Here is a 26464-nt window from a genome sequence, read left to right on the forward strand (position 1 = left end):
TTCTGTCGCATTTCTCTACTCTCTATTTGCCACAATTTCATATTTTAAAGCTCTTTGCTCCCGAGTAAATTTGCTTTAAAAACTGATAATAAAGCAGTATTGACAAGCGACCGCAAGCATTTTCTATTCGTTTACACTGGAAAAAGTCAATGATTTATTTATTTGCACACCTTACCCCCTTGGATTGTATTTATATTCTGAAATTAATCTCAGCCGTGCCAGATTTTGCTTGAGGTCTTCAAAATCACACTTGATCATCGGCGCTTTAGACAGCAACTGCGAAACTGTATCGGCAAGTTCTTCCAGCTCCTCTTTTCCTGGCGCCTCTTCCTGAGTCAGGAACTTTTCAGAATCGTTAAGAGCATCTTCCGAGTCCTTGATCCACTTTTGAAGATCGTCCCACTTTTTGGAAAGCGATTCGATCCGCGGCCCCCAAGTTGCCGCCTGTCTTCTGATGGTTTCGACCGCGCGATTTAGCTGGAGTACACGATTTTCGACATCAGAAGAGTCCATTGATGGCATTTTGACTTCATTGACGGTTGTGACATTGCTCCGCATTCGAGAAATATTTGCTTCGACTTCGTTGAGCACTTCCTGTCCGAACTGAGAGGCGTGCAATTCTAGCAGACGGTCGACGTCCTCTAATCCACAGTTGGGGTCTTCGTATGACTCTAGAACTTCTTCAGCTTCGTCGTGCCAGGATTGGACATCGTTGTAGATTTCTTCCAACGAATTCAGGGGCGTCTGAAGATTACTTGTGGATTCCAAAGCTTTGTCGACTGTTTCTCGCACGGAAATGTAACGATCTTTGATTTGCGACATGATCTTCAATTTTTGCTTCGTCAGTTCTTTGCTTGGGTTACTTCTGCAGACAACTTGAGCAGCCGTTGATGTTTTTCGGTAAAGCTTCTCCATTTCACCCATTTGCTCGTTCTTGACAATTGCCAGTGCTTGTTCATAATCTGCAATTTCATCGAGTTGAGTGACGATGCTCTGTTGCAAAAGCTCTTCTGTTTCCGACAACCATTTTTGGATCTTTTCGACGTTTTCACGGAATCTGTCTTCGTTTGCTCTAAGTTCGTTCTTTTTCACAATTTGGCGCATGATTTCCTGAAATATTAGGTATAAAAAATCACAATATCATCTTATAAGTCGAGTTTAAAAGGTCTTTCCGGTAAAATTGACTGTAAATGTACCTGTAGATCGTTCCAGCGCTGATTCACACCATTCGTCTCTTCCGCGATAATTTCCTCTTTTTCCTGTTCCACGTGCTCTCGAAGAAACTCGCTGCAGGCATTCAACCCCTTGATGCTCTTTTGCACCTCTTCGATGCCCTCGTGCGTGAAAAATGCATTGCGCTGCTCGTCGCCTCCATCGCGCACCTGCTCAGCTTCGTCAAGCCATTTCTATTCACAAAAGCGGTTATAATTATTAAAACTCCAAGGTGGTAAATCGCATACATACCGTACTACTGTCGAGTAAATCAATATATTTAGTCCAGCGCTCGACGGTGTTTTCTAAAAGCGCTTTCGTTGAGTTCATCTCGACAAGGATCATCCGCGCTTGAGCCGTTTTGTCCTCCGTCATTCTTTTAACTAAAAATGCTGTGAAAATATGTTCAGCCTAAACTGGTAAGGCCTTGAAACTGTTTAGTTACATGCTAAGCAAAAATATTTGCACATTGCGGAAATCTTGTTTTCTCAAGTGTTTCCTTTGACTTACCGTTTTCGCGTTCTTTAGGCGTGATAAGACCAGTTTTCACGTAACAGTTGGTCTTTTCTTTCAGATTCGCAGAGGCCTGTTCTAGTTTCACTCCAAACTCGCCGAGGTCCATGAGCTGCTGCCAGTCGCGGAGCTTGTTCTCAACTTCCTCAACAGAACTCATTGGACTTGTCCAGTATTTTAACTGAGCTTGAGCCGCGGCAATGTATCCTAAAAGTCTGTATCTCGCTTCGGAGTACTCCAACCAAGCAAGGCGATAAACGCTTGTTGACTCAATTTTGTCCAGTCGGCCTTGAATAAAATCGAGTTGTTGCTGATCAAGAGTGCCATTTCGTCCAGCGGCTTTGACGAGTTCGATCATTTCGCTCATATTTTCGAACGTTTCGTTGTGATCTTTTATTCTGGAGTCGAGCGAGTGGATCGAGCTTTCCGGATCTTTAGGCTCATTTTCGCTGAATTCTTCGCGGAGCGAATTTTCTGATTCTTCAATTTTCCGCACTCCTTTTTCTGCCTTTTTCAAGAAGTCGCCGACTTTTCTCAACTCTTTGGGAAGATGCTTGTCAAATCCGTCTAACCATCTTGATTTAGACTTTTCGAGGTTTTCGAAGCATCCAGCGATGAGTTTAACTTGCTCAGGGTCGCATTTTGGAGCTATTTTTTGAAAAGAATCTTCTTTCTCGTCAAGATCGCGTTCGAAGTCTTTGTAGTCGTTGAAATCCTTGGGCGTGTATTTCTTCAACTTGTGTTTTTTCTTCAGCGCTTCTTCGGCCCCAGCTGTCCAGGTCATTAACCGGTCGAGTTCGATTGCAGTATCGGTTAGGTCTTGACTAACAGCGCCGCTGCTTCCTAGGCGAGCTTCTGCGACCTTGATGATTTCGGCCACGTACATCATCACTGATTTCTCATCTGGCTTATCCACATCGATGTCTTCCGCGTCGAGAATTTTTGGAATTCCAAAACGCTCCTCTGCGATTTTGAACGCCGCCTCTAGTCGCTCCTTGTTACTGCCTCGATTTGCCACTGCTGGATCAACGGCATCCTCATCAATTGCATGCAAAAGCGAGTGAAAAGCGCGACCGTCGCGGAAACTCGGCCCAAAATCGTTGATTTCAACATCGATCGCGTCTGGCGTCTTGACCTTTTCGCCCGTCTTCCGGATCCATTTTAACATCGCCTTCCGAGCTTGAAGATTTTTATTAGATATTTACGGTAAAACGACTCTTTTTTTATTGGATCAAGTCAAGTTCCAGTAGAAACTCGAATTGAATAAATCCGGAAGAAGAAGTTTTATTCATTCACTTCCGCTTGAAGCTGAGATACCTGAATCTGCACTTTTCTTCTTGTTTTTCGTCTCGACCTCGATGTCTTCGTATTTCTTGAGTTGCTCGAGAACCTCTTCAATCTGAATAAAGCAATAAGTATCCAAAGGCCCCTTTTTCTATTGCCGCCTCTTCTCAAACACTACATTTTTCGAATAAAAGCGATTACATCGATTCCTTTTACTTTAGGGGGTAGTCCTAAAGAATCCGGATTTTCGGTGGCACTACGCTACCTGGAAATTCAAGACCATTCGCCAAATAAGTCCCAAAACTACTGATGTCTTTCCATCGACGATATCCGAAGGGTTGATTCCGACCATTTGAACATCTGGACGAGCTTGTTTCAGAGCATCCAAAGCGTTTGAAACAGTGTTGATTTGATGAATTCGATTAGTGCTTCGTTGCCCGGGAAGTCTTACACGGTTCTTTTTCTTAGATTGAACGAGATCTACAGTCAAATTTCGGGCAACTTTGATGCAGGACTATTTTATGACTGCATTAAGCCGCCGGTGTGATAAATCAAATAGGAAAACATATCCTTGGTAACGCGAAATCGTAATTTGACAAATTATGAAAGTTATTCCTTCTCTCGAATTCCGAAATATCCAAACCGTTCCTGCCACTTTCTGTGTCAATCCTGCAGCCACACAGGATTTCCAGCAACTTGGCCATCTGTTCGGGACCATTTTTGAAATCATCGACGATGTCGTTCAGTTTAATTGGCGGCTTGCGCTTTGAGAGGTAAAGATTCACCCATTTTGTGTACGTTCTTCTTTGGGTCTCTTCCCATTGTGCTGAAAATAACAGTTTTCAATCAAAGCTTCCTTTCAGATCGCAAAGAATCGATTTTATTTTTCCCGTACCCTGAGATCCTCGAGACTTCCCAGAGAATCTCCCGCCAGTAGGGGGCGTCATAAAAAGTCGGTCTTGTTCTCTGAGCGCCTTGATTTATTTTCCTTTTAAAAAAATTTAAAAAATCGAAGCAGCAGCACTCATTATGCTTTATTTGCCTGCTTTTGACTGTTGTGCTGGGCCCACTAGTCCTATCATAGTAAATACGCTTTATTTGCGCAATGCAATTGGATTTGAGACGGGGAGAGATATAAAGCGTTTCCCGCCACCAGCTGGTCGTAAATAAAAAATATGATAGAGAGAGGAGGGGAGGTAGTATTTGAACGTGAATGAGTGCATTTTTTTTCATGCATTTTCGTGAAGCATGCTTTGTTTCAATTCAAATTACAGTCAGAAAAATAGAGAACAGGGGCAGTGAAATTTCTTTACATGCGAAGATCACGATGTACGACATTTAAAAGTACTCGACTTTGAACAATTTACGACGGCTAGTCTTACCCTTGAGCTCTACGATGTAATCTTCTATGTCATTATCCTCTATAAAAAGGACAATTTTATACATTTTTTCATTGCAAAAAATGTCGACTGAGCGATGAGTATATAAAAAAGTATATTGGTGGAGATGGCTTTGAGCTTGAAAAAAGGGGGGACTACCTTTTAGAATTTCGATGCTTCGATTGAAATCGCGCTCGGATTGGAGCGCTAGAAGTGAAGTTCGCCGTCCCCGGGGAGTTGGGCCATTTCTTATGGATAGATGCAAAATTCAATTCGAGGGAAAATCAAGGAAGAGAGAATTTTTGATCAATTTTTTTTTCAAGTAAATAAGAGATTGAATTTTACGTTCTCAAATATTTGCGAAAGTGCTTAAAACCAGAGTCCAATACTAGGGTAGACGGGCTGGTCAGAATCTCAAGATAAAAAATATGTGTAAAAATGACTTTCTCAATTGCTTTTCGACCGTTGCTCCTTCTGCCTGTCAAAAAATGTACTCTTCCATGATTTCAAAAATTTTTTCAAAGATTTTTTGCTGCATCGTTCCTGTTTTGAGAAGATCTAGGGACGGGTCGAGGAGGTCTGAATTCTGCTTCTTTTCCCATCTCTTCGAATCTCTTGTTGTTTTTTATCTCTCTTGAGGTGTGTTTTTTACAGCTGATTTCCGATTTCCGACTTTGTCATTTTCCTGTTTTCTTAAGAATTCATTTTCAGAGCATTATAAAAAAATAACGCTTATAAAAGCAAGCTTCTGTTAAACAAAATTCATTGTGTTATTCAGCGCGCAGTGGAAGTGAGCAGCTAGTCTCTTCTCTTTTGTCTCTTTTTGGAAAAAATATGGAATGAATTTTTGTCAAAAAAATCACTCTCACAGCGGCACACAATGGTCCCCCCGGATGGACACTACTATCTGCGCTCCCAAAAAAATCTGCTTCTGAAAGAATTTTTTACCCGCGCTCAGCAAATTCCAAGACACTCGGATATTTGCACAAAGTAGTCCGTCAGGGGGATAAGCTAGAGATTAAGTAAATAGTAAAAATTATGATAGTGATTGTTGAGACAAGATTGAGGCAATTTGTGGGGAATTATCGTTCTGAATTGGTACAACGGGTTCTAAGGGGTTAGGGTTAGGACAAGGCCTGGTGCAGCACTTGTGGCGCTAGAATTAGGCGCTTGTTAGGGGTTAAGTTAGGTAAAAGAATGGGTTAGGCCCTAACCGTTAGGGTTAGGAAAGAATTTGAAAAGGTATTTTTTTTTTATTTTCGGAAGTTGACCGACATGAAACGTGGTTTCAAAGTTAACTAAACATGAAATCTTAAAATTAAAAAAAATATGTCAAATAATAAAACCGTATTTTTAAAAATTGACTCTTCCTCAAAATTAAGCCACGATGATAGACAGAATTGATGGTTTTACAGTTGATTTACGACTGTGTTTGAGCGAATGACTTTTTCCTGCTGCGCAAACTGCGGATTAAAACTTCCAATTCTAACAGATTTTGGTTGTTGAAGTGTATCGATTTCGCGGGTCGTAGAAATCTCAAATATTTTTTCTCCGTAAGTATGTTTGACTAATCTCTTGAATGCTCTAAGCGCGGGAGAGAGAAAAAAACGAAGAGAAAATAAGAAGATGAAATTGGTGACTTTGCTGTGCTCAAATAAATGGCTTAACTCTCAAAATCGACAAGATTTCGTTGCTCCGACGACGAGGACTAAAACTACTGCTCGCGCAAACATCATTTCGCGAACTTTCTTTACAGACAATTACCCCAAAAGCCTCTGTTTTTCGAAAACTTGGAGAAATTAGAATACTGCGAGGCATTTAACCACCAAAAAAGATTTAATAAATCATCAATTCCAAGGCGAATTTTTCGTAAAACATGAAATTACGATCGTTTGATTTTTAGAGCTATCTTAGATAGCCTATCTACAATACCCTTATTCATGAAAAGAATCGAGTTTTGCGTCAATTTATTGTCTACCGGCTTTTCGAATTGCTGAAATTATGAGTAGAAAATGCAAAAGTGGCCGGATGCGATTGACGGGGCACGCCAAGGAAATTCTGATAAGGTGACTGTAAAACTTCATGAAATGCGGTCTTCTGTGCACTGATTAATTTGCCAGTATCATCAGCAAATAGAACGTCCGTCAATAGATTGCCAGAGTTGGTCATGAGTTTAATCATATATTTATTTGAATATTGATAGAAGATTTTTAGGGAGCAGTCGCAAAGATGAATCGTTTTTGTTTTCTTTTTTCGTTTCCCTTGATGTGGCGGATCAAAACTTCGTCGCCAATTTTCGGCGCTGTTCTCAGGTTGTATCCTTTTTGAACTTCGACGATTATTGTTTGACAGGGAATGCCGGCGAAACAAGGAGTAACTTCCACTTCTTTTATCTTCCATCGAAATTCTTGCCCTTTATTCAAATTGAAAACAACGACGAGTTTGACGTTTTCATGAATTTCTCCCCGAGCCCAGCCGATATCGCCACTTTTCTTGTGCTTGACCAGAACTCCGTCTTTTTTGCCGATTTGACTTACCACAAAAAGAGAGTTAACGAGTTTACAGTGTATTCTCAACGGAACATCTTCCAATACAACTTTCTAAAGATCGCATTCATCATCAAATTTAGAGGAGATTTGACTCACATTTTCCTCGAAGTCAACAAATGGCTTTGCTGTTACCTCCACCAAGAAATCTTCTGGAGGCATCTCAAGCATCAGTTCACTCGGAAATTTGTGCCAAGGGATAAGGTCATGCTCAAGTAGGCCTCGAAGCTCACGTGGTCGGACGATTCGGATTCCAAGTTCAGAAAGTGGAAGGCAGACAACTTCTGGCCTTAGGGTCAGGTCTACTCCTCCTTCAATCATATCAAGAGGGATTTTTTCTTCAATTACTTCAGTTGCTTTTATTGTACTATCGGATGCGCCAGTAGATGGCTCTTCTTCAGCTGAGGTTCAATATAACTCAATCAATTATATATTCTAGTATTATTTAACCCGTTAACGGGCTCGTGGAGATCTAATCTCCACGGCGCCTTTGAAGCGCTATAAAATAGACGCGTCTGATTATTTTTTGAAAATTTTTTCATTTCTGAAAAATTCAATCGATTCTCTATCCGCTCGTATAATTTTGAAAAATTTTTCGCGTGAAATTCTGCTCAGGAGAAGCAAAAGAAAAACTTCAGTCAGCGAAAAAAAGGGAAAGAGTAATGCAACTCGTGCGCCTTTTCCCTTTTGTTGAATCTCAGCGCCGAAAATGACGTAACTTTGACCCCGATTTTTAGCCATTAGACGATCAAGAATAGAAACAAAACAACAATCAGATGAAAGAGCAGACGCTTCTGAATCATGCTGTTTCCTTAGAATTTGCTAAGATGAGCCCTATTTCACAGAAATCGTCAAAACGTCCGTGGAGATTAGATCTCCACGCGCCTGTTAACGTATAAAATCGCGCGCCCAGTTAACGGGTTAAAGAACCAGACCTAGGTAAGTCTGTAGAGAGATTTTCGGGGAGTCATGTCTTCTTTGACCGGAAATTATAGGGCCGTAATTGTTGTAGTAAACTTGATGTGGTCGATGACTTTTCTTCCTATTTCTTGCTTCATCTTTATAATAACTAGTGTTTCCAGATTCACGAGCTCTCATTTCTTTCTGATTCGGAAGAGCATAAGATGTTACAAACTGCACCTTCAGTGACATGTCTTTGTATCGATGGAGGAAGACCTTCAAATCATCTGCTTCCTTCATGTTGTCGAATCGCGCAAAGAAAGTGCATTTTTTATTTTCTTTTTGAAACCTCGGCTTGTGAATTCCCTGTAAATTTATTTATAAAAATAGAATCTTCAATGAAGTCGCTTACACTCCATGAAGAATAGTGCCGCAAAAAAGCATTTTGTAGTGTTTCCTGGGAGCAAAATCCAAGCGACGTTATTAAGATCGTCCAGGGCGGGCCTGATTGCTCCCATTTTGCCTTCGAAGAATCTTCGGATATCTGGTTCGAGTACGGGATCACATCGTTTGAGCCTTCTAGGAATGAACTGCTGGGCTAATGAAGGATAGAGAATATAACCAGAGCTGTTGTAGAAATAGATTCGGTTTCTATCCGATCTTAGGAGCAGCGAAAAGAATTCGCTGGCTCAGACATTGTCGAGAAACAACATGAATGTGCTCACTGTATTTTTTCTCCAGGAGTGTTTGAACATCTCTATATCCCTCAAGATCCAGCCCTTTTTTGGTTCTTTCTTTGAAATGAAATAAAAAGCCGACGTTGAACCACTTTCCTGTGCAATAAGTATCTCTGAATTCAAACTCAATATTGTTCAGCGCTATGCCTCCTTCTGATGTAAAAATCAAAGCAATAAGCTCTTCGTTTGCCATTTCTCAAAATAAAGCTCAAATCGAAAACCGGGCCGTTCATTCACACGGCTTTATCATTCACGATCTAAATGAGAAGATGCGTCATTTAGATGTTCTTTCTTGATATCAAAGCTGATCTTATAAAAATGACATATTTATTGCACAAAACAATTTTAGCAGTGTAAATTTAAACGCGCCCAGTTTTGAACGAGATTTTCAAATTCTTGCCTCCATATCTTGTGAGTATCAGATAAATGAACAAATAGAATCCAAGAACAAAGAAAGCCACAAGAACACAGACAATAAAGCAGTTGCCGGACTCGTCCCGTTCGTAACCATCATCGACACCCATTTGCATTCGTAGAGCCAGACGTTCGTCTTCGTCGAGATCTTTTGGGTCGATTTTTTCGTCTCCTGAATTTAGAATACTTAGACTTATCATTAGGCTTTAATCTACTGTAATTTCGACAGCACTCATCCAATTTATATCTTTTCATAGGTAGCTTTGTTATTTTATAATATTTATAAAAGACTTCCTATCAGGAAAAAGAAAAGGTACAAAATGAAGCTATGAAGCATTTGCTCAAAAAATGAAGTTTCTTTTTTTGATTTTATGTTCCCGATCAAAGGGTCAAAACATTCTAGAGAGCTGTTTGGAAGATAGTAAAGACTGTTCATTTTATACAGTAAATTTATGAGTGAATTTAGCTCGAACATACCTGACGAGTCCCCTTCAAAGATTTCTTGAACCATCTCCCTCAACTCTTCATCAATTTCAATCGGCTTCGCGCACTTTCTTATCCTGTGATTACCCAGACAATTAAAGCACTTATCAAATCGTGTTCCAATTTTCTTCTTCAGTTGCAAGTGTCGTTCTTTCGTAAAGAAAAGCTCATTGTATTGTCCTCCTCGAACATTGTCAATTCCAAAGTCGAGCATGTACGAAAAGATCACTTCTTCAAGATCATCGAGGGATCCAGCGCAGGATTTTTCAATGATGAAGGATTGTGGCTTGTAGCGTTGAGTGAAGATACAGTCAGCTCGACCAGAAACATGTTCGTCAAAGACAGCCTCGGCTTCCTATAGTTTTGGTTAGTTCAAATGATCATACAATAACTAGAAATGCAAGGGATTTATGAAATTTCAAAAGTCTTGAGGTTGATAAGCAGTTTTCATTCTTGAAAATAATACTAACCTTATTAGTTCTTTGAACCAGAAATCGATCTTTTTCCAATTCTAGCACAAGAATAATCATTTTTTCGCAATTTTCTTGTTTCAAATCATCAATTCTTTGAAACTTTTCTTCTCCCCAATTTTCAATTCGGAATCTTCATTTGCCGCTCATCCCTCTCTTCATTTTCTCAAATCGATTTTCCTTGAGTGAACTGGCTACGTGTATTTTTCACCATGACGCGGCGGCTTTTCTCCGCGCCGATTGGCGGAGAGCGCAACAATGTCTGATTATGGATTTTAGAGAGAAAATGTGAGAAATCTTGTTTACTGAAAAAACGACCTGCGAAAATGAATAGAATAGAGAATTTTGTGTTTCAGAATGAAGGAAAAATACCGACCGGGAATTTACGTGGGCGTTGAGACTGGAATGCTCAAGGAAAGGCTTTAGTTTTATTTACTAGTAAAATAATTACAGTCATTTTCGACCAAAAATAACCTTATAATAGACCGTCGAACTTGGCCGAAGAACAGCAACAAACCACTTTGGCCCAAATGAATTGCAAGCTGACCAATGTGTTCAAGAAATCGCCTTTGCTAGAGAAAGAAAAGTTCTTGTCGCGATGAAAAATGGCGAAGCGAAGCTTTTCGATACCGAAAAATCCGAATTCGACTACCCAAAAAAGCTGCTGGATGACGAACAAGAATGGGCAGGATTGGGGCTTTTGGAAGACGCAATTATTGGAGCCACGGGCAATGCGGTCGTGAAGGTTTGGGAGAAAAAGGAATTTGAGGAGAGCAGTGAAGAGAAAATTGCGCCGAAAGCGGAACAGACGATCAAGTCGGCGGGGAAAGTTAGAGCTGGAAAAGTGAGAAGAAAGACAATGGTCATCGGTGGGGAAAGCACGCAATTGCAGATGGTGGATTTGGAGAATTTAGACAAGGTAATCTTTTTACTTTTCTTAGTCCCGAAAGCCTATCAATTTTTGCCAAATCTGAAGCTTATTCTAGGGCGTCGTTTGGTCAGCAAAAAATGTCCGTCCCGACAAACTGCAGCTGCACATTCCGATCAATTTTCCAGCAATCGCCCTTCCCGAAAAGACCGAAACAATCGCATGCACTTCCTACGGCTCGTTGACGAACCAAGCTCACGAACTGCGAATTTACGATCCTCGACAAGTCCAGCGTCGACCTATCAAACGAATCGAATGGGGAACGTATCCGATCACTTCTTTGCTTTCCATGGACGAAGAGGGGCAAAAATATGTGGTTGGAACGGCGCGAGGGAAAATTGCACTTTTCGATATTAGATTTGACAAGAAGTTTTTGTCTTTCAAGGGCGCTGCAGGTTCGAAAATCTTTTATTTATAAAAGCCCATGAAAATTTCAAGGAAGCATACGAAGCATGGCCCAGCATCCAGACAAAGAAAATATATTTTGTGCAGTTGGATTGGACAGATTTCTACATATTTATGATGCAAAAATTAAGAAGAAAATTCACAAGGTAGGAACTATTTTCTTTTTTTTTTGATTGAGAGAGGTCTGAAGGTTTATCTGAAATCTCCATTAAATCGAGTGCTGATCGAAAAAGGCGCAAAGATCGAAAAAGACACGGAAGAAGAAAAAGAGGAAGAAGAAGAGCGTGAAGCTGAGAGTGAGACTTGGAACGAAATGGACAATCTTGAATCTGTCGAAGATTAAATAACTTATGAAATTATTGATGGGGTCTCGTTTTTAGAATGAAATTGTTAAGTTTATTATCGGTACTAGAAGTCGCCCTCGCTGGTCGAGAGAACTGCTACAAATATTTAGGTGTCAGTAAATCGGAAACCACCAAAAAGATCAAGTCTGCTTACAGGTAATCCCTAGTACCAGGGTGGAACGTTGGGGCAAAAAAATTGAATTTGGCCGCCCGATTGCCCGCCCGATTAAAATTTTCTTTGTCGGCGCCGCCCGATTGCCGCCCGACTTTTTGCCCGCCCGATTTGCCCGGGCGCCGACTTTTGCCCGGAAATTTCGGCAACCCCCAAACCAAAAAATATGTAAATTTATTGAAGAAAAAGGATTATTTTGTATCCCGAAGGAAGAAGGGCACTCATGGAGAACCGAAACCGGACGTTTTAAATAAAATTCCAGTATTTATGTCCCTTTAGATGCCATTTTTTCTTCTGGGCGCCGACTTTTTTCCCGGGCGCCGATTTTTGCCCGATTGCCCGACTTTGCCCGATTTTTACCTCGTAAAATCGAGCCTTGCGCCGCCCGATTTGCCCGCCCGCCCGATTTTTTGCCCGGTACGCCCGACTTACCCGGTCCCAACGTTCCACCCTGCTAGTACCTCAATCAGAGTCGAATTTATTTAGAAAACTTGCCGCAAAAATGCATCCAGATAAAAACCAAGACGACCCTTCAGCCAACGAAAAGTTTCAAGATTTAGCTTGGTGCCACGATGTTTTATCGGACGAAAAGAAGAGGAAAAAATACGATAGAGGTGGAGAAAAAGCTATTAATGAGGATAATGGAGCGTGAGTAGGGCTTTCGAATGAATGAGAAATTGATTTGTTTTTTTCAGTGAAGATTTTGATGGGGGAATGTTTGGAGGCATGTTTGGCGGCATGTTCGGTGGAATGTTTGGCGGACAGCAACGAGAAGAGCATAGAAAGGTAAAAATGAAGGAAGAATACTGATTCTAGCATTGTCTTTCAGGGAGATCTAGTTGTTGTTCCTCTGATCGTCACTCTTGAAGAGCTCTACAACGGTGCAATCATCGACATGACCAGAACAAAACGCTCGTATCGGGAAGCTCCTGGCCAGAGAGACTGTAACTGCCGGTAAATTTCTCCCCCTACGTATCAATTTCTCAACCTTTTTAGCGTCGAAATGCGACAGAAAAGAATGGGCATGGGCCAGTTCCAAATCTTCCAAGAGCAAGTGTGTGACAAGTGTCCGAATATGAAGCTGATTTCTGACGATGAAGATCTCGAAATCGAGATTGAACGAGGCATGGATCACGGTCACTCGATCGAGTATTTCGGAGAAGGAGAACCCAAACTCGATGGCGAGCCTGGAGATCTTCAAGTTATCCTTAGGTAGGAATAAAATTAAAAAGAGATGGATTTAACAGAAATATGAAGATTGGTCAATCATCCGCTCTTCGAGAGAAAAGGCCACGATCTCTACACAAACTTGACGATATCATTGGAAGACGCTCTTACCGGCTTCGAGACGACTATCAAGCATCTAGATGGCCACATCGTCCCGGTCAAACGATCCGACATCACCTGGGCTGGCTTCAAAATGCGAATCAAAAACGAAGGAATGCCTGTTCTTGAAGACAACACCAAGGTACAAAATGAAACTCTTTCTTCATTCCAAACAATTTTCAATTTCAGTTCGGTTCGTTGATCGTGACGATCGACGTTGCCTTCCCAAAGAAGCAGCTTTCCGAAGAACAGAAAAAAGTCATTTCCGAAATTCTGAGCCAAAGTGACGTTCAGCCCGATTTCTACAATGGCATCAAATACCCAAAGAAACGCCTGTAAATCGCATTCTTGAGCGCTAAAGCAGTATTCCAAAAAAAGATAACTTTGCCTTTGAAATTTCTGTAGATTACCGTATTGAACCGTACATTCGATTACCAGAAAAACCGATTTTTTCTCTGTTAGCTTCTGTTTTCGGCGATTTGTACCTCAAAGATCAATATTTAGATTCTAAAATTTAGAATTATTCTATTTTTCGTTATGTTTAAAAATGTGTGATCCTCCTAACTGTGCAATATAATTATTATTAGTAACGATATTCTTTTATTTCAATTCATCACACAGCCTTATAAATATACGCTCTACTATGAGCACTTCCCAGAAATCCTTCTTCTCATCCCTTTTTTCAGCATTATTTTTTATGAAAAATGAAAACGCCTGTCGCAGTCTTCCGGCAGGCCCTAATATCGCGCTTGGGAATAATTGCAATTGGCACGGTCTTTAACTTACTGATACCAGACCACAAGCCGGATGCATTCAAACTTGGAGCTTCTCCGCAAAAAATCGGCGATTATATTATTGAGTTCTTTCTCGGCAGTTTCGGCAGATGGGATTCGCAACATTTTATTCATATTGCAGTGAATGGGTACTCTCAAGGGCAGGTTCTTTTAGCTTTTGATAAGCTCGGGTGGTCTTATTTTCAGCAATAATTCGTTATTCATGTCTTTTTGAACCAAAGACAGTAGAGAACTTTGCCTTCTTTCCTCTGTTTCCGATGATGATTCGAACCATCGCCGGTGTCGTCCTCCTCCCCCTCTCAGGCCTGATTTCCGAGTACTACAGAGCTCTCCTCGCTGGCTGTTTTCTCAGCAACTTGTGTTTCTGTTTCTCTGCTGTGGTCCTCCACCGGCTTTGGATGCGCCTCACCCAGAAAATGCCCAGCTCATCGTTCATCATCGCCCTCGCCGTCATCAACCCAGCGACGGTTTTCTTCGTCAGTTGTTACACAGAATCTTTATTCTTCGCCGCCACGCTAATGGGCATCTATCTTCTTTGCATGGAAACTCCGAAGCCCTGGCTTGCTGCTGTTTCTTTTTCATTCGCTTCGGCTTTTCGTTCGAATGGAATTTTAAACGCTGGATATATTGCTCACTTTGGACTTTACCAAATTATGAAAGAATGCGCCCAAATGCCCCAGCGACCAGAATCTCAGCTTAGTTTCCTAAGTGAGTAATTAAAACTCCTTCAATCTGATGATGAAGTTTTTTTCAGTTTTACGAATGCTAGTAGAAACAGGTCTACAAGTATTTTTGGTGATTTCCCCATTCGTTATTTTCAACATCTATGGATGGTTCCATTATTGCCACTCGGCTCATTTCTGCGAACTCTTCAAAATGACCGACTGTCCAGAATTAAGCTCCCCAGACTTCTGCAACTGGGACTACCCAATAATCTACAGCTACGTCCAGACCCTCTGGGATAACGGATTCTTAAAATACTGGCAACTCAAGAAGATCCCTTTATTTATTCTCGCGACACCTACAGTTTGGTGGTGTCTCAAAGCGATTTCGAAGTCGGCCGAGAGATGTGCGTTGTTTGATATTTTCGCCGGGAGATATGCGAAAAGAAACAAGCCGTGGGCTGGCGAGCCGTTTATGATTGCCAGCTCTTTGCATTTGCTTTACATGGGTGATTATATTTTCTCAATTCATTATTTTACTATTTTTATTAAGTCCTTTTCGGTGTGTTTTTCATGAACGTCGAAGTCACAACTCGCCTTGTCTGGAGCTCGTCACCATACTGTAAGTCTGTTTACCGATCGCACTTTATGAGTCACGACTTCAGTGTACATCTTCACTTGCCAAATCCTCCATTCGCGAATTTCCAATCGCCTCCGTCGAAAATTTCTCTCTTATACATTCCTTTACCTCATTCTTGGCCTTGCTCTTCACTGTAATAACTTTCCTTGGACATGAAAATCAACGGTACAGTCCATTCAATTTAACTATTGTTCAGATGAGGCTTTTTACAAAGCTCTTCCTGTTAAACATCATCGGAATTCGTCCAGCGAAATCGGATCTGGACGGAACATGCGATAAAAATGGCGATTGTACTCGAGAAAGCGTCGATGTCAATGAAGTCCTCGAGAATGCATCTAGCTCCGCGAAGTTTGTCCCTTTTCGCTATACTAGCAAAAACAGATACGTTGATGATTGGGAAAAGTTTATCACGGCTTATGGGAAGTGGCAGAAGGCGATTTTAGACAATCCGAATATCAAATGCTCTGGTAAATTGGTTTATTTAATAAGCAATTATTTTTTATTGTTAGATTATCAAGCAGTGGTGTTTAAAAATACTGCTGGCTTGGGAGACTCGGCAAATGCTTTGAGTGCTGCATTCATGTACACAATCAACGCAGGGTTGATGTTTTTCATTGATTGGAAACCTTGGGCTTGGTCGGAGGGCTTTTCGGGTCCTGGATTTCCCGTTGATTATCAATCACTTCTTGCGGACAATCAAATTTGCCAGGGGAAGAACATCATTCATCTATCGGGGCATATAACTGCCAAACATCGGCTTGCAATGATCAAAAGAGGTAACTATTACTGTGACAATTTATACTGGCAGTGTCAAATGGCTTCTGTAAATCAGTCATCCATATGAGAATTTAAAAAAACAAGTTACAGATAAATATCCAAAGATTATGATTTTTTTAAATCGAATCGTGGAAAGAGAAAAGGCAGGAATGGCAAAGTCCAACCATTTTTTATTTAGTCAACATGGAAGTCAACTTTCTTGCCACTCGATTCTTCCAAGATTTCTTTGCTCCCAGTGCTGCAGTCCAATCCATCATTGATTCCTTTTCTTCTCAAATATATGACAAAACCGTCGCCCTCGTCATCCGAACCGGTTGGGACGACTGGCAGCAATTTCTGCTCCCAGAAGATCCGGATAAATTCCCACTTTGTCTGAAGGGATGGCGAGAAAGTGGCGGTCTACCGAGTGATATCAACGTTTTTGTTACTTCGGATCGCGAAGATGTAAAAAAAGCTACACTTGCCAAATTGAAAGAAATGAACTTCAACGCCTTTGCGCTCAAAGACTCGGCGACACATGTTCAAACGCCCGACGACATTCAAAAAGTTCAAAAGACCATCGCCGAGTTTCATCTTTTGTCAAAATGTGGATACGGCCTTTTGACTTCTTCCTCCCTTTTTGGGTCAGTTTCTTTCCCGATTTTACCTTTCTAAAACCTTCTTATAGCAAAGCAGCAGTAGCAGAGCTTGGAGGAAAAGACACATACTCTAATCAAAACTTTTTCTTCATTTCCGCTGCCGATTGCGACCGCCAACACAAGGGATATTACCGCTGCGCCAATCCAAAATATCCACCTTTCTGTCCGACGGAAAACACTGATTACGAGTGGTAATCAAGTCTCTTTTCCAAAATTTTAGTTGATTTTACCTGACTCTTCTGCCACGATTCTTAATTTTCTGTATGTAGCTACTAATAAAGTTATTAAAAATAGAAGAAAAAGCCAAATACTCCTCTTTTCAGAAAAAATGACGGAAGAAGTTATGAGCATTTTGGCATACCATGGGTTGTCCATCGATGATTTGTCCCAAGTCCGCATCGTCAATCCAGAAGCAGCTGACGCTACCCGTAAGGTTTTTCTCTCAACCCTCATTTCATCCAAATTCAGAGACGCTGAAGACAAACAACGATGAATTCGTCAGTTCCATCGAAGATATAAACAAGCTCATCAAAGATTTCAGCGAAAAGTCGTCCAAGCTCGCGGAGCAAGTGAAAACTCGAAAACTCAATGCTATCGCCGTCAGGACTCGTTTGCAAGCAGCTCAGCGACAAACTGATATTGAAAAGGTGACTCTTCCATTTCGAAAGCAAATTATGATCTGACGATAAGAACTCGTTGCTGGAGAAAATCGAAGAATACAAGCTTCTATCAGAAAGACTCAGAGCCGAACACGATGCTCTTCGAAAAATTGAGCAAAATCAAAATGCTTTACTTCAGCAATTCAACAGCTAATTTTTCTGCGAACTCTTTCTATTTTTAGTTTGTTTTTTCGCTCGTGTATAGTTTTTCAATATATTTTTATTTTCCATTTCCTTTATTTTAATCTCATCAAGAATGGGCGCAGTAGACGACAAAACAATCAAAGTGCCACTTTCGGACTCGCTGCAAAACGTTAAACATGATGCTTTCCAAATGAAAAAGCAACTCGACGAACTGAACATCGATGAAGCTCTCAATCACGCAGCCACCATGCTTCAACACCTCCAGAAGGCATATTACACGCCGAAAGAGTACAACGAGCTATTTTTGACGGTGACAAATGAGTTGAGAATGGTCGACGTCATGCTAAAAGACGCGTTCGAAAAAGACGCGGGCATGGCAGGAGGAGAAATGTATGAAAAAGTACAGTACAATCCGAGCATCCTGCCGCGACTGTATCTGATGGTGACAGTAGGAACCGCGATGGTAAAGACACAACCGGAATTGACAAAAGCTGTTTTGGATGATTTGGTGGAAATGAGTCGTGGAGTGCAGCACCCGCTCAGAGGTATTTTCCTCCGAAACTATCTTCTTCAATCAATGCGGCAAATCCTCCCTGATACCGCGCCGAACCAAGAAGATCCTCGAGAAGCCTGCGTTACAGACAGCGTCGAGCTGCTGCTCAAGAACTTCGCTGAAATGAATAAACTCTGGGTGAGAATGCAACACCAAGGTCTTCAACGAGATGCGCCAGCTAGGACTGCGGAAAGAAAAGAAATAAGGAATCTTGTTGGAACAAATCTTGTGCGAATTTCTCAACTGGATAATTTAACCGTCGAAACTTACTGTGACAAGGTGTTGCCGGAAATACTGACACAAATTGTCAACTGCCGAGATCCACTTGCGCAAACGTACTTGATGGAATCGATTATTCAGGTCTTCCCGGACGAATATCACTTAGACACAATGAAACCATTTTTAAAAGCAGTCGGCGATCTTCACACACAAGTGAATGTGAAGAACATCGTCAATGCTCTTGTTGATCGTCTGAGCAACTTTGCTACGAATAATGAGGGGACCTTGTCGGGAAAGGATGGCGACGTCTTTTCCGTGTTTTCGGGAGCTCTAGGAGAAATTATCGGAGGCAGAAACGGACTTGCGCTTGAGAATGTTCTTGGTATGCAGATTCCACTGATTCAACTCGCTCTTACTTGCTATAAAAGCGAGCCCGATTTCATCAATAAAATTCTCCACACGACAGCGGAAATGGTCGCTACTTACCTCGAGAAGAACAACCTGACTTCTATTCCATCATCTTCCCCCGCCTCTCGCGAGACTGTAGCCCTCATGAAGCTCCCGATCACGGTTTATGCGGCGGATGGCGCTCCACTTAGAATTCTCGAGTTGTCGAACTTCGGCGATGCTTTTGGAATCATGGCAAATGAGACAAAAAAGATTGTAGCGACGTTTATTTTGGAAAAGATTATGGAAGCAGAAGCATCGATTGATTTAGATCATTTTGATGCGGCTCTTACCGTCGTTAAATGCTTGTATAATTCTGATACAGATCAGCCTGATAGGAATGGCTGAGAAAAATTATCTTTAACACTTGAAAGTTTTGATTTTCTTAGCCTTTGGAAAGTGAAGATCTCGATCTTGCGGCTCGATTCGCTCTTTTGCTCGACAATTCATCGCCAAAAGACAACTTCGAAATGACCATCAGGTTATCCGAAGAATTCTCAAATGCAGATACTGGCGTGAAATCATTCCTTCTTCCTACTATCTTCGCGCGATTCTGTCAAATTGGACGAGATTGTTCATCGGAGAATCCGGATATCAGTAAAGAGGCGTTCTCAAAAGCTCATGAATTGGTTCAAACTCTCGCCGATTCTGAACTGCCACTTATTTCCATCAGACTTTATCTACAGGTAGAACTTTTGTTTATTTTGGATGATGTTTTGACAACTTAGGGCGCTGCTTCAATTCAACACTGCAATTTTGATGGATCAGTTGACCTCTGCTACGAATTCTTCACACAGGTAATGGACGATTTTCTCCTTGATTTCAACACCTATTCAAGGCATTTGTGATTTACGAAGAAGAAATATGTGACAGCAAAGAGCAAGTTGCGGCATTGCAGCAACTAACCAGTACTCTACTAAAAGTTGAATGCTTCAAAGAAGAAGAACATGCGTCACTCCGCTCTCAATGTGTTCTTGGTAAGAATTCTGAATCCTCGATATAATAACTGGCCACTTTTTCAATCAATTTTAAGCTGCTTCGCGTCTCCTGAGAAAAGCAGATCAAGCACGAGCAATCCTCTGGACATCCCACGTCTTTTGGTCGAGCAAGGTGCTTTCTCCAGATGCAAAAGAATCATCAGAATTGCGAAATGAAAAGAAAGTCGTTGATCAACTGAAAAAGGCTTCAAAAACAGCTGAAAAGTGTCTCGAAGCCTTGCTCAGGCAACAGCTCTACATTGAAATTCTTGAAAAAGCTCATTTTTACATTTCCGATGGTCTCGAAAATGCTGACCTGCAAACACTAGCGGATTCTATGAGTCAGAAAATCAAAGGTTAATTCATTTCCAAATTGTAAATTTCGAGCAATTTTCATAGAGAAACAAGCTGAAACGCAAGCAAATGCTGACGCCGAAAAGCTCGCTGCTCACTTTGAAGAGCTAGAAATTAAAATGAAAGGACCAAGCCCACAGGTTGAATCTCAAGGTGAAGAGAGCGCAGTTTCAGATGAAGTTAATCAACCGGAAGAAGGTTAGACCGTTTTGTGTTCCTCTTTCTTATGATTTATTATTTTCAGAAGCCCCTGAAGAAAGTGTAGAAAACAACGAAGAATAGCCCCAGAACAAGTTCAATTAGAAGATTATTCAAGTCCACTTCACTGTTCTTTCCTGTATAAAACTAAAACTAATCATCCCCATTTACCAATGACTCATTTCTACAAGCTTATCTGCCACCCGAGCGTCTTCATTCTATTTAAGATGAAATTCCATAAGAATTTTTCGGCAAAAAAATTTTTTTGTGAGCTATCAGCATATTCTGAAAGCCCGTATCAGAATTAGTGGAATCCCCAAATTCTAGCACTTGATGACGTCACGATGACGTCATCACTGATGATTGAAGGTGAAGAATCCTAGAAACTTAGGTACGCTTTTAGAGAACGTTTTTGTTGAAAAGCAATTTTTTTCTTTGCGGGAGGTTATTCAGCATCAAAAACTACGTGGGAATCCGGAAGAATTTTTCCGAACCGACCGGTTACAAATTGAACCGCCAAAATGACCGGCTGGTTATGGCCGGTTCGAACCCGGATTCCCGTGTAGTTTTCGATGCTGAACAACCTCCTCCAAAGAAAATTATTTTTCGACAAAAACGTCTTCAAAAAGCGTACCTAAGGTTCCGCGGTTCTGGACCATCAATCATCAGTGATGACGTCATCGTGACGTCATCAAGTGCTAGAATTTAGGGATTCTGATACTAATTCTGATACGGGCTTTCAGAATATGCTGATAGCTCACAAAAAATTTCTTTTGCCGAAAAATTCTTATGGAATTTCATCTTAACTATTTCTCATCCTTGCGACATGTTTAAAAATGTCTGATTTTCTTCTCTGTCTATTTCAGAATAAAGTTCATTCACATTCAAAACTCCTCAATGTTCAAATTTTAGACCAGTAAATGCGATAAATATGACGGAAAACGGAAAGTTAGCACCTGGTGTTTTTCGAAATGTTCTCTCCCATGGGCTGGCCATGGCGATTTTCCCACTGATTGCCTTTTTTCTTATCAAGGCGATCGGTTTTTCTGGAATAACTGCTGCTGTTGGTGAGTTTTTCATCTTTGAGAAAATATTCCAGGAAATGAAGGAGTAAAATCATCAATGAACACCTTTTATTTAGTGGCTGTAATAATCGTTCACATTTGCCTTGTCAAATTCGTCCTCTCTGCTATGAAAGAAGACACCAGTGGCGGTGTCGGCGGATTCGAAAAAGTCGCGGAAAAGGACGACTAATTTCTCCCCAAGGATTTTCTCTCGCCAAACATGTTCGTAGTACACTCCCTCTCTGTACCTATCCTCTTGTCTTATGTGCAAATACGCTATTTCTTTTGGTATTGATAATTATTTCGTTGATTTTTCAAAGAACACATAACTGCTGTAGAAACATCCTCCTTATTTTTTGAATTCAGATAGAATGAGTGCGAAGAGGAGCAGAATGATGGACACAGACATGGCCGAAGACCATGACTCGTCGGACGATGAGGTTGGAATGGAGATGGAGGATCTAGCCGACCAAAAAGTTCCTATGGAGCTCAAAGGACTTTCCATCGAAGAAGACGATTATTTCGGAATAAAGGTACAAGCAAAAAGCTCAAACGAGCTGAACTCAATTTATTATTTTCAGCAACTCCTGCTGCCACTTCTTCCCAATTCTAACGTCACTTTGGCTGATGTAGCCAACGACATCATCGCTCAAAACTTCATCGGCCACATCATCAAACAAGTCGATCCCCAAACCGAAGAAGCAAATGATGAGGATCCAGTTTTGAGCCTCTCCACCATTCTCCCGTTGAACAATCAGAAATGGGCGCAAGATCTGGGAAAGCATTTGATGAAGAAAGCGGAGGGGACGAAGGATGTTAACCCACTAGGGTTGAGGAGCTTCTTGGAGGGAAAGAACAACGCGTGGATGGTGAACTCGCGATTTGTAAATTTTCCGGCGCGGGCTGAGGGACTTCTATCATTGTTACAAGATGTAGACGGTGAGTTTTGTTTCCAGAGTTAGGGTTTAAGAAAATCTTCAGATGCGTCGAAAAAGAAGCATAAGAGCTCGTGGAAGTTCGACAATGTCCTGTTGATCGTCCCAAGGATGCACCCAAAGAGCGACAACGAAATGGAGAGCGAAATCGTTTACAAGAATCAAGAAGATGAACTTCTTATTCAAGGCGCTGGTTAGTCCAAATTTTAATATGAACAAATTGACAGCGAATTTTGAAGAATGGTCGATGGAATGGAACGCAGAGAGCGACTTCAAGCAAGAAGAAGAGAGTGTCGGCTGGGACGATGAGGATCTTTACGTGAGACACATGATGGTTGTTGTGATTAAATTTGAAAAGCTGACGGAACTTATTTCTTTCCTCCCTAATTGGTTAATGGCTACGCAATAAAATCACCTCCTTTGAAATCATGGAATACTCCTCATTATCCCTTTCTAGAATCACTTTTTAAAACCCTTTTCCTGAGTTTATTTTGTTACAGTGAGTGACAACTGTACGGTGAGTAAACAAAAGCTCTTTTTCAGAATGTGGCGTTTGGCTTTTTTCATCCCTTTTATTGTGCTTGGGCAGACTGAAAAGGATCTGTATGAAATTCTCGATGTTCCCCGTACTGCTTCTATCTCAGGTACTTTTTTTATGAAAAAATGTTTGCTTACTATTTTGTATAAATAGAGATAAAAAGCGCGTACAAAAGCATCGCTCGACAGTATCATCCGGATAGGAATCCTGATCCAGAGGCGAGCGAGATTTTCCAAGAGGCAACTTACGCCAAAGAAATTTTGACGGATGACGAACTTCGATCTAGATATGATAGTTGCGGGCATGAATGTTTAAAAGGTAACGACAAAATAGGAGAGAACAAAGGATCAGACTGATTTAGACGCGCCAACTGGTGGTGGAGGGGCAGATTTTTCTGATATTCTCCAGGATTTGTTTGACTTTCCCGGACAGGGACAAAACGCAGGACCAAAGAAAGGAGATGACGTTTTTGTACCTCTTTCTGTTACTCTCGAAGAACTATACAACGGGGCAGAGGTCAACTACGTCAGAAGGAAACTCGTTCCAGAGACGGCCCCAGGAACGCGAAAATGTAATTGTCGAGTTGTGATGAAACAACAGCAACAAGGCATTTACATCAATATGGTTCAGGAAGAGGTAACTTCACTTTTACAGTCAGATATCAACTCTTTTCCAAGGTCTGCGATCAGTGCCAAAATATAAAATGGGAACCCGAGGAAGACACGGTCGAGATCGAAATTCAACCTGGAATGCCAGACGGCCAAGTCCTCTTCCTCGAGGCTGAAGGAGAGCAGAGCGCGGATGCACCACCTGGTGATTTGAAATTTGTTCTCCATGAGCTCCCTCATCCAATTTTCGATCGAAAGGGGGAAAATTTATTCTTGAATGTAACCATTTCCCTCCAGGTAGATTTACCACCAGATTCGTAGAAGTAACCGTCTGTAGGACTCTCTTACTGGTTTTGAAACGGAAGCCACTCATCTTGACGGAAGAAAGATCAAAATCCGACGATCAGGAATCACTCGCCCCGGATTCCGACAAAAGCTGGCCAACGAAGGAATGCCAAAATACGGTGGCGGGTTCGGATTCCTTCTGATCACCTTCGACATTGATTTTCCGACCAAAACACTTTCAGAAAATGAAAAGACCAAAATCTCCGAGATTTTGCAATCCCTTGAATCCTAAAACTTTTAGTCTAAATGAAAACTCCTTAGATTATCGAAGTTGCCAATTATTTTCCTGGTGCCGAAAGTAGATTCAAATCATCAATTGCTTCCAACTTAGAAAAACTTCTTTCCCATTGTGACGGTTTACGAGCATTTTCCTTTATTCTGACAATTTACTGTATATCTTCAATTTTATCTTCAACTATTGTGTGGTTCTTTCTTCAATTATTATATTTTTCAAATCTCAAACTCTGCCTCCAAGTGATTCCGAATATTCCCTTTTTCTTCAAAGTAGCAAAATGATAGAGATGACGACTCGATTCTTCTTTTTAGAGTGGGATGATTTTTTTATATTTAATCACGTGGATCAGTTTTATTTTACAATGCGCTTTGGGCATTCTCTCCCTTGCAGCTGGACTTTATTACATTGCTGAAATCATAGAAGAGTACACTCAAGCAACTGAAAGGTAAGAAAACACGCAGAAGCAAGATATCTCACGGTACTTTCAGGCTTTTGAGATACATGATTTTCGCATCAACAGCGATTTTCGTCGGACTATTGCTTTTCGAAGGCTTCCCTTTTCTCATGATCCTCGTTGGCCTTTTCTCAAATCTTGTCTATTTCGGTGAAAATGGAGGCTATTTACCCTTTGAGTTTATGAATTTTTAGGTCTTTTGAGAACTTTCCCGTTGATCGAGCTTTCCAGCCCGAATTTCATCCTTTCGCTGATTCTGCTGGCTGCGAATCATTATTTTGCTTTTAGCTACTTCGGAGATGTAGGAGCTGTTTTTTGAAGTATGATTTGATGGTTAATCTCTAGGTGTACCACCCATTCAACGAAGTTCTGGCCTACTTTACTCTACAAGTTTGGTTCGTCCCATTCACTTTCTTCGTCTCCCTTTCTGCCGGCGATAACGTATTGCCCTCGTATCAGCCTTACGGAGGTCAGGAAGATGTCATGAGTCATTATATTGCAAAGGGCAAGAAGCAGCGCTCTGGAATTTTATCCATTCTAGGACTGGTTTTAGATCGCTTTTTTTGAAAATAAAACATTTTAAGAACCTTCGGGTCTTTTACCTTTACAGGCAATTTAGGGGGCATTTTATTAAACCTTTCTGAAAGAATTCGCCCGAGAAGTGATCCTTCCGTCTCGAGCAAAACGATTCTAGTGCTTCCATCAAGCCTACTTTACTTCTGTTACCTCTGTAGATTTTACGACTTGTGGAAAAAGAACAAAAAGATCAGCTTCTCTTTTTTGTCATGATAGTGTCACATTCTTAGCCTCAATTTTAATTCTGTTCTAGCTGCTCTTCATATTTAAAAAGAAAGATATTTTTTATATATTTTCTCAAAAAGTAAGGTTGCGGGATTTTAGATTTTATACTCTACAATGGCTCGAGGAAATCAGCGAGAATTGGCAAGAGCGAAGAATCTCAAAAAGCAAGGAGACAAGAACAAGGGAAGAAAAGATGATAATCTTACTCCGCAACAGCGAAACGAACGGTCAGTTACTGTCTGGGCCCAACAACCTGCGTAGAAAAGCTCTAAAAGAAATTGATAAAATCCGCCCTTATAAATTCCGGCGGCGCTCTTTCGCGACTTCTTCTAGAACTCTGAGTCAGGTTTTCTACACAGATTGGCGAGCTGAGCTTACTGTCACTTACAGTTTGATGACTCGTCATTTTTAGGGACAAGAAAGCTCTCGAAGAAAAGGCCAAGAAGAAGGCTGAAAAGGCAGCCGGCGCAAAATAGAAAATAGAATCATTTTTGAGCTTGAAAAAATGAAGAAATATTAACAATTCGCTAATTTCCAATTTCCCTGTCATCCTTTTTTTTTCTGTGCAAGGGCCCCTAATCTTAATTCTTTCCCTATCGGATAACTAACCTCTCCTAATCCAACTGTAGGTGAAAATAATGATAGAAAAAAGTAGTACTTTTCAAAGTAGCAATTCTGATTATTTGAACCCCCGAAAATCCCCTTATTCGGACTGTAATTAAAAATTGAATAAATAAAACAGATGCTGAATAACTTGATTTGAATATTTTAAATTTTTGAGAAGCGATTCGAGAAGGCGACGTTTCTGAAAAGTTTCTAGACGAGGTAAAATTTGAGCGAGCAGGGGCGGCCCCAAGCGACTTGTTGTTGAGTTTTGGAGCAACTTGGCAAATCGGAAATTGAAATTCAGAAAGAGAGCTACCCTCGTCTCGGAGACACCAGTTTTGATAACAATTATCAAGAGATTTTTTTATAAAATGAAATGTAAAAGCAAAAATCCTCCGCATATTCCCTGAATTCAGAGCCTGATCCTATTAATTTCTTTTCGCAAATTTCGCGTTTTCCTATCTCAGAGGCTATCTGTCTCCCGCTTTTCCGATCTTTATCAGAATCTTTGCTGATAAGAAGCGGAAATGATGCATATGTGTACCTCCGTTTTCATCTTTCTTTTTCATTCAAATAAAGTGGGGTTTATTCAGAGATTTGTCCGCGAAAAAAAAGAGTCGGCTTTTGCAGAATTCTAGCGCCAAATTCAGAATCAAGCTTCACGGAGAAAACCGACAATCGATCGAAATATCGGATGCAAAAA

At 41.0% G+C, this 26464-nt stretch overlaps 13 protein-coding genes and 1 long non-coding RNA gene across 15 annotated transcripts; 11 read left to right on the forward strand and 3 right to left on the reverse strand.

Annotated features, from left to right (window-relative positions):
* Nucleotides 1–171: 171 nt before the first annotated feature.
* On the reverse strand, nucleotides 172–5069 carry LOC145698105 (nesprin-1-like). Its single transcript, XM_081775309.1, has 10 exons — nucleotides 5041–5069; nucleotides 4548–4636; nucleotides 4392–4430; nucleotides 3653–3835; nucleotides 3275–3489; nucleotides 3043–3124; nucleotides 1723–2904; nucleotides 1465–1595; nucleotides 1197–1406; nucleotides 172–1110 (listed from the first exon to the last, which is right to left on the reverse strand). The coding sequence occupies exons 1-10, from the start codon at nucleotides 5067–5069 to the stop codon at nucleotides 172–174; spliced, it is 3099 nt and encodes a 1032-aa protein (XP_081631435.1).
* A 1492-nt stretch (nucleotides 5070–6561) lies between these two features.
* On the reverse strand, nucleotides 6562–8729 carry LOC145699048 (uncharacterized). 2 transcript variants are annotated; one of them, XM_081776299.1, is made up of 4 exons: nucleotides 8247–8729; nucleotides 7870–8200; nucleotides 7034–7329; nucleotides 6562–6988 (listed from the first exon to the last, which is right to left on the reverse strand). In XM_081776299.1, the coding sequence occupies exons 2-4, from the start codon at nucleotides 8132–8134 to the stop codon at nucleotides 6599–6601; spliced, it is 951 nt and encodes a 316-aa protein (XP_081632425.1). In that variant the 5' UTR covers nucleotides 8135–8200; nucleotides 8247–8729; the 3' UTR covers nucleotides 6562–6598. The 2 variants fall into 2 exon arrangements, with proteins under 2 accessions (XP_081632425.1, XP_081632424.1); XM_081776298.1 differs by having other exon boundaries at nucleotides 7034–7335.
* A 132-nt stretch (nucleotides 8730–8861) lies between these two features.
* LOC145699049 (uncharacterized) lies at nucleotides 8862–10113 on the reverse strand. The gene is made up of 3 exons (XM_081776300.1): nucleotides 9939–10113; nucleotides 9463–9823; nucleotides 8862–9157 (listed from the first exon to the last, which is right to left on the reverse strand). Exons 1-3 carry the CDS (start codon nucleotides 9996–9998, stop codon nucleotides 8931–8933), a joined length of 648 nt encoding a protein of 215 aa, XP_081632426.1. The 5' UTR covers nucleotides 9999–10113; the 3' UTR covers nucleotides 8862–8930.
* Nucleotides 10114–10384: 271 nt separating this feature from the next.
* On the forward strand, nucleotides 10385–11614 carry LOC145700374 (WD repeat-containing protein 74-like). Its single transcript, XM_081777632.1, has 4 exons — nucleotides 10385–10857; nucleotides 10925–11261; nucleotides 11305–11417; nucleotides 11462–11614. The coding sequence occupies exons 1-4, from the start codon at nucleotides 10537–10539 to the stop codon at nucleotides 11612–11614; spliced, it is 924 nt and encodes a 307-aa protein (XP_081633758.1). The 5' UTR covers nucleotides 10385–10536.
* Nucleotides 11615–11622: 8 nt separating this feature from the next.
* Nucleotides 11623–13774, forward strand: LOC145700373 (dnaJ homolog dnj-20-like). Its single transcript, XM_081777631.1, has 7 exons — nucleotides 11623–11771; nucleotides 12274–12435; nucleotides 12483–12573; nucleotides 12617–12741; nucleotides 12784–12999; nucleotides 13045–13255; nucleotides 13303–13774. Exons 1-7 carry the CDS (start codon nucleotides 11653–11655, stop codon nucleotides 13450–13452), a joined length of 1074 nt encoding a protein of 357 aa, XP_081633757.1. The 5' UTR covers nucleotides 11623–11652; the 3' UTR covers nucleotides 13453–13774.
* A 28-nt stretch (nucleotides 13775–13802) lies between these two features.
* Nucleotides 13803–15372, forward strand: LOC145700372 (GPI alpha-1,6-mannosyltransferase 2-like). The gene is made up of 5 exons (XM_081777630.1): nucleotides 13803–14051; nucleotides 14138–14615; nucleotides 14662–15078; nucleotides 15123–15191; nucleotides 15235–15372. The coding sequence occupies exons 1-5, from the start codon at nucleotides 13818–13820 to the stop codon at nucleotides 15363–15365; spliced, it is 1329 nt and encodes a 442-aa protein (XP_081633756.1). The 5' UTR covers nucleotides 13803–13817; the 3' UTR covers nucleotides 15366–15372.
* Nucleotides 15373–15405: 33 nt separating this feature from the next.
* On the forward strand, nucleotides 15406–16917 carry LOC145700376 (uncharacterized). The gene is made up of 4 exons (XM_081777633.1): nucleotides 15406–15676; nucleotides 15719–15985; nucleotides 16165–16609; nucleotides 16654–16917. Exons 1-4 carry the CDS (start codon nucleotides 15406–15408, stop codon nucleotides 16817–16819), a joined length of 1149 nt encoding a protein of 382 aa, XP_081633759.1. The 3' UTR covers nucleotides 16820–16917.
* A 33-nt stretch (nucleotides 16918–16950) lies between these two features.
* LOC145700377 (intraflagellar transport protein 20 homolog) lies at nucleotides 16951–17513 on the forward strand. Its single transcript, XM_081777634.1, has 3 exons — nucleotides 16951–17052; nucleotides 17093–17271; nucleotides 17315–17513. The coding sequence occupies exons 1-3, from the start codon at nucleotides 16953–16955 to the stop codon at nucleotides 17435–17437; spliced, it is 402 nt and encodes a 133-aa protein (XP_081633760.1). The 5' UTR covers nucleotides 16951–16952; the 3' UTR covers nucleotides 17438–17513.
* A 4-nt stretch (nucleotides 17514–17517) lies between these two features.
* On the forward strand, nucleotides 17518–20961 carry LOC145698106 (vacuolar protein sorting-associated protein 35-like). Its single transcript, XM_081775310.1, has 7 exons — nucleotides 17518–18985; nucleotides 19036–19332; nucleotides 19375–19443; nucleotides 19485–19623; nucleotides 19680–19979; nucleotides 20023–20175; nucleotides 20222–20961. Exons 1-7 carry the CDS (start codon nucleotides 17540–17542, stop codon nucleotides 20257–20259), a joined length of 2442 nt encoding a protein of 813 aa, XP_081631436.1. The 5' UTR covers nucleotides 17518–17539; the 3' UTR covers nucleotides 20260–20961.
* Nucleotides 20962–21062: 101 nt separating this feature from the next.
* On the forward strand, nucleotides 21063–21561 carry LOC145700378 (uncharacterized). The gene is made up of 2 exons (XR_014134199.1): nucleotides 21063–21242; nucleotides 21317–21561. It is a non-coding gene; the product is annotated as an uncharacterized LOC145700378 (long non-coding RNA).
* Nucleotides 21562–21608: 47 nt separating this feature from the next.
* Nucleotides 21609–22600, forward strand: LOC145696590 (protein BCCIP homolog). The gene is made up of 4 exons (XM_081773655.1): nucleotides 21609–21772; nucleotides 21821–22178; nucleotides 22221–22367; nucleotides 22414–22600. The coding sequence occupies exons 1-4, from the start codon at nucleotides 21611–21613 to the stop codon at nucleotides 22581–22583; spliced, it is 837 nt and encodes a 278-aa protein (XP_081629781.1). The 5' UTR covers nucleotides 21609–21610; the 3' UTR covers nucleotides 22584–22600.
* A 118-nt stretch (nucleotides 22601–22718) lies between these two features.
* LOC145698573 (dnaJ homolog subfamily B member 11-like) lies at nucleotides 22719–24187 on the forward strand. Its single transcript, XM_081775781.1, has 5 exons — nucleotides 22719–22818; nucleotides 22866–23030; nucleotides 23074–23348; nucleotides 23390–23617; nucleotides 23658–24187. Exons 1-5 carry the CDS (start codon nucleotides 22719–22721, stop codon nucleotides 23895–23897), a joined length of 1008 nt encoding a protein of 335 aa, XP_081631907.1. The 3' UTR covers nucleotides 23898–24187.
* On the forward strand, nucleotides 24187–24921 carry LOC145698107 (protein TEX261-like). Its single transcript, XM_081775311.1, has 4 exons — nucleotides 24187–24345; nucleotides 24389–24504; nucleotides 24549–24655; nucleotides 24700–24921. The coding sequence occupies exons 1-4, from the start codon at nucleotides 24218–24220 to the stop codon at nucleotides 24919–24921; spliced, it is 573 nt and encodes a 190-aa protein (XP_081631437.1). The 5' UTR covers nucleotides 24187–24217.
* Nucleotides 24922–25220: 299 nt separating this feature from the next.
* LOC145698574 (putative SERF-like protein) lies at nucleotides 25221–25902 on the forward strand. The gene is made up of 2 exons (XM_081775782.1): nucleotides 25221–25382; nucleotides 25568–25902. The coding sequence occupies exons 1-2, from the start codon at nucleotides 25270–25272 to the stop codon at nucleotides 25629–25631; spliced, it is 177 nt and encodes a 58-aa protein (XP_081631908.1). The 5' UTR covers nucleotides 25221–25269; the 3' UTR covers nucleotides 25632–25902.
* Nucleotides 25903–26464: the final 562 nt, after the last annotated feature.

This window comes from Oikopleura dioica, chromosome 2 (genome assembly GCF_907165135.1).
Source record: "Oikopleura dioica chromosome 2, OKI2018_I68_1.0, whole genome shotgun sequence".
In the NCBI taxonomy this organism is placed as follows: Eukaryota; Metazoa; Chordata; class Appendicularia; order Copelata; family Oikopleuridae; genus Oikopleura; species Oikopleura dioica.

Excerpts from the sequence above, each read along its gene's own strand:
- LOC145698107 (XM_081775311.1), top strand. The coding sequence starts at position 24,218 with ATGATTTTTTTATATTTAATCACGTGGATCAGTTTTATTTTACAATGC. Across the intron at positions 24,346-24,388 it reads TACACTCAAGCAACTGAAAG|GCTTTTGAGATACATGATTT; the intron begins GTAAGAAAACAC and ends CGGTACTTTCAG. Across the intron at positions 24,656-24,699 it reads CTTTTAGCTACTTCGGAGAT|GTGTACCACCCATTCAACGA; the intron begins GTAGGAGCTGTT and ends GTTAATCTCTAG.
- LOC145698574 (XM_081775782.1), top strand. The coding sequence starts at position 25,270 with ATGGCTCGAGGAAATCAGCGAGAATTGGCAAGAGCGAAGAATCTCAAA. Across the intron at positions 25,383-25,567 it reads CCGCAACAGCGAAACGAACG|GGACAAGAAAGCTCTCGAAG; the intron begins GTCAGTTACTGT and ends CGTCATTTTTAG.
- LOC145700376 (XM_081777633.1), top strand. The coding sequence starts at position 15,406 with ATGAGGCTTTTTACAAAGCTCTTCCTGTTAAACATCATCGGAATTCGT. Across the intron at positions 15,986-16,164 it reads GCTTGCAATGATCAAAAGAG|TCAACATGGAAGTCAACTTT; the intron begins GTAACTATTACT and ends TTTTTTATTTAG. Across the intron at positions 16,610-16,653 it reads ACTTCTTCCTCCCTTTTTGG|CAAAGCAGCAGTAGCAGAGC; the intron begins GTCAGTTTCTTT and ends ACCTTCTTATAG.
- LOC145698106 (XM_081775310.1), top strand. The coding sequence starts at position 17,540 with ATGGGCGCAGTAGACGACAAAACAATCAAAGTGCCACTTTCGGACTCG. Across the intron at positions 18,986-19,035 it reads ATACAGATCAGCCTGATAGG|CCTTTGGAAAGTGAAGATCT; the intron begins AATGGCTGAGAA and ends TGATTTTCTTAG. Across the intron at positions 19,444-19,484 it reads GCTACGAATTCTTCACACAG|GCATTTGTGATTTACGAAGA; the intron begins GTAATGGACGAT and ends CACCTATTCAAG.
- LOC145699048 (XM_081776298.1), bottom strand. The coding sequence starts at position 8,134 with ATGAAGGAAGCAGATGATTTGAAGGTCTTCCTCCATCGATACAAAGAC. Across the intron at positions 7,336-7,869 it reads CTCTCTACAGACTTACCTAG|CTGAAGAAGAGCCATCTACT; the intron begins GTCTGGTTCTTT and ends ATTGAACCTCAG. Across the intron at positions 6,989-7,033 it reads TTGTTGACTTCGAGGAAAAT|AAAGTTGTATTGGAAGATGT; the intron begins GTGAGTCAAATC and ends TGCGATCTTTAG.
- LOC145700374 (XM_081777632.1), top strand. The coding sequence starts at position 10,537 with ATGAAAAATGGCGAAGCGAAGCTTTTCGATACCGAAAAATCCGAATTC. Across the intron at positions 10,858-10,924 it reads ATTTGGAGAATTTAGACAAG|GGCGTCGTTTGGTCAGCAAA; the intron begins GTAATCTTTTTA and ends AGCTTATTCTAG. Across the intron at positions 11,418-11,461 it reads TTAAGAAGAAAATTCACAAG|GTTTATCTGAAATCTCCATT; the intron begins GTAGGAACTATT and ends AGAGGTCTGAAG.
- LOC145700377 (XM_081777634.1), top strand. The coding sequence starts at position 16,953 with ATGACGGAAGAAGTTATGAGCATTTTGGCATACCATGGGTTGTCCATC. Across the intron at positions 17,053-17,092 it reads AGAAGCAGCTGACGCTACCC|AGACGCTGAAGACAAACAAC; the intron begins GTAAGGTTTTTC and ends ATCCAAATTCAG. Across the intron at positions 17,272-17,314 it reads GACAAACTGATATTGAAAAG|AACTCGTTGCTGGAGAAAAT; the intron begins GTGACTCTTCCA and ends TCTGACGATAAG.
- LOC145700372 (XM_081777630.1), top strand. The coding sequence starts at position 13,818 with ATGAAAACGCCTGTCGCAGTCTTCCGGCAGGCCCTAATATCGCGCTTG. Across the intron at positions 14,052-14,137 it reads ATGGGTACTCTCAAGGGCAG|AACTTTGCCTTCTTTCCTCT; the intron begins GTTCTTTTAGCT and ends AAGACAGTAGAG. Across the intron at positions 15,079-15,122 it reads TTTGCATTTGCTTTACATGG|TCCTTTTCGGTGTGTTTTTC; the intron begins GTGATTATATTT and ends ATTTTTATTAAG.
- LOC145698105 (XM_081775309.1), bottom strand. The coding sequence starts at position 5,069 with ATGACAAAGTCGGAAATCGGAAATCAGCT. Across the intron at positions 3,490-3,652 it reads CACAGAAAGTGGCAGGAACG|ATCTCGTTCAATCTAAGAAA; the intron begins GTTTGGATATTT and ends ATTTGACTGTAG. Across the intron at positions 1,111-1,196 it reads AGCGCTGGAACGATCTACAG|GAAATCATGCGCCAAATTGT; the intron begins GTACATTTACAG and ends CTAATATTTCAG.
- LOC145699049 (XM_081776300.1), bottom strand. The coding sequence starts at position 9,998 with ATGATTATTCTTGTGCTAGAATTGGAAAAAGATCGATTTCTGGTTCAA. Across the intron at positions 9,824-9,938 it reads TGGTTCAAAGAACTAATAAG|GAAGCCGAGGCTGTCTTTGA; the intron begins GTTAGTATTATT and ends CCAAAACTATAG. Across the intron at positions 9,158-9,462 it reads CTTTGAAGGGGACTCGTCAG|GAGACGAAAAAATCGACCCA; the intron begins GTATGTTCGAGC and ends TTCTAAATTCAG.
- LOC145698573 (XM_081775781.1), top strand. The coding sequence starts at position 22,719 with ATGTGGCGTTTGGCTTTTTTCATCCCTTTTATTGTGCTTGGGCAGACT. Across the intron at positions 23,031-23,073 it reads CGGGCATGAATGTTTAAAAG|ACGCGCCAACTGGTGGTGGA; the intron begins GTAACGACAAAA and ends AGACTGATTTAG. Across the intron at positions 23,618-23,657 it reads ATGTAACCATTTCCCTCCAG|GACTCTCTTACTGGTTTTGA; the intron begins GTAGATTTACCA and ends AACCGTCTGTAG.
- LOC145700373 (XM_081777631.1), top strand. The coding sequence starts at position 11,653 with ATGAAATTGTTAAGTTTATTATCGGTACTAGAAGTCGCCCTCGCTGGT. Across the intron at positions 11,772-12,273 it reads AAGATCAAGTCTGCTTACAG|AAAACTTGCCGCAAAAATGC; the intron begins GTAATCCCTAGT and ends GAATTTATTTAG. Across the intron at positions 13,000-13,044 it reads GATCTTCAAGTTATCCTTAG|ATTGGTCAATCATCCGCTCT; the intron begins GTAGGAATAAAA and ends AGAAATATGAAG.
- LOC145696590 (XM_081773655.1), top strand. The coding sequence starts at position 21,611 with ATGAGTGCGAAGAGGAGCAGAATGATGGACACAGACATGGCCGAAGAC. Across the intron at positions 21,773-21,820 it reads ACGATTATTTCGGAATAAAG|CAACTCCTGCTGCCACTTCT; the intron begins GTACAAGCAAAA and ends TATTATTTTCAG. Across the intron at positions 22,179-22,220 it reads ATTGTTACAAGATGTAGACG|ATGCGTCGAAAAAGAAGCAT; the intron begins GTGAGTTTTGTT and ends GAAAATCTTCAG.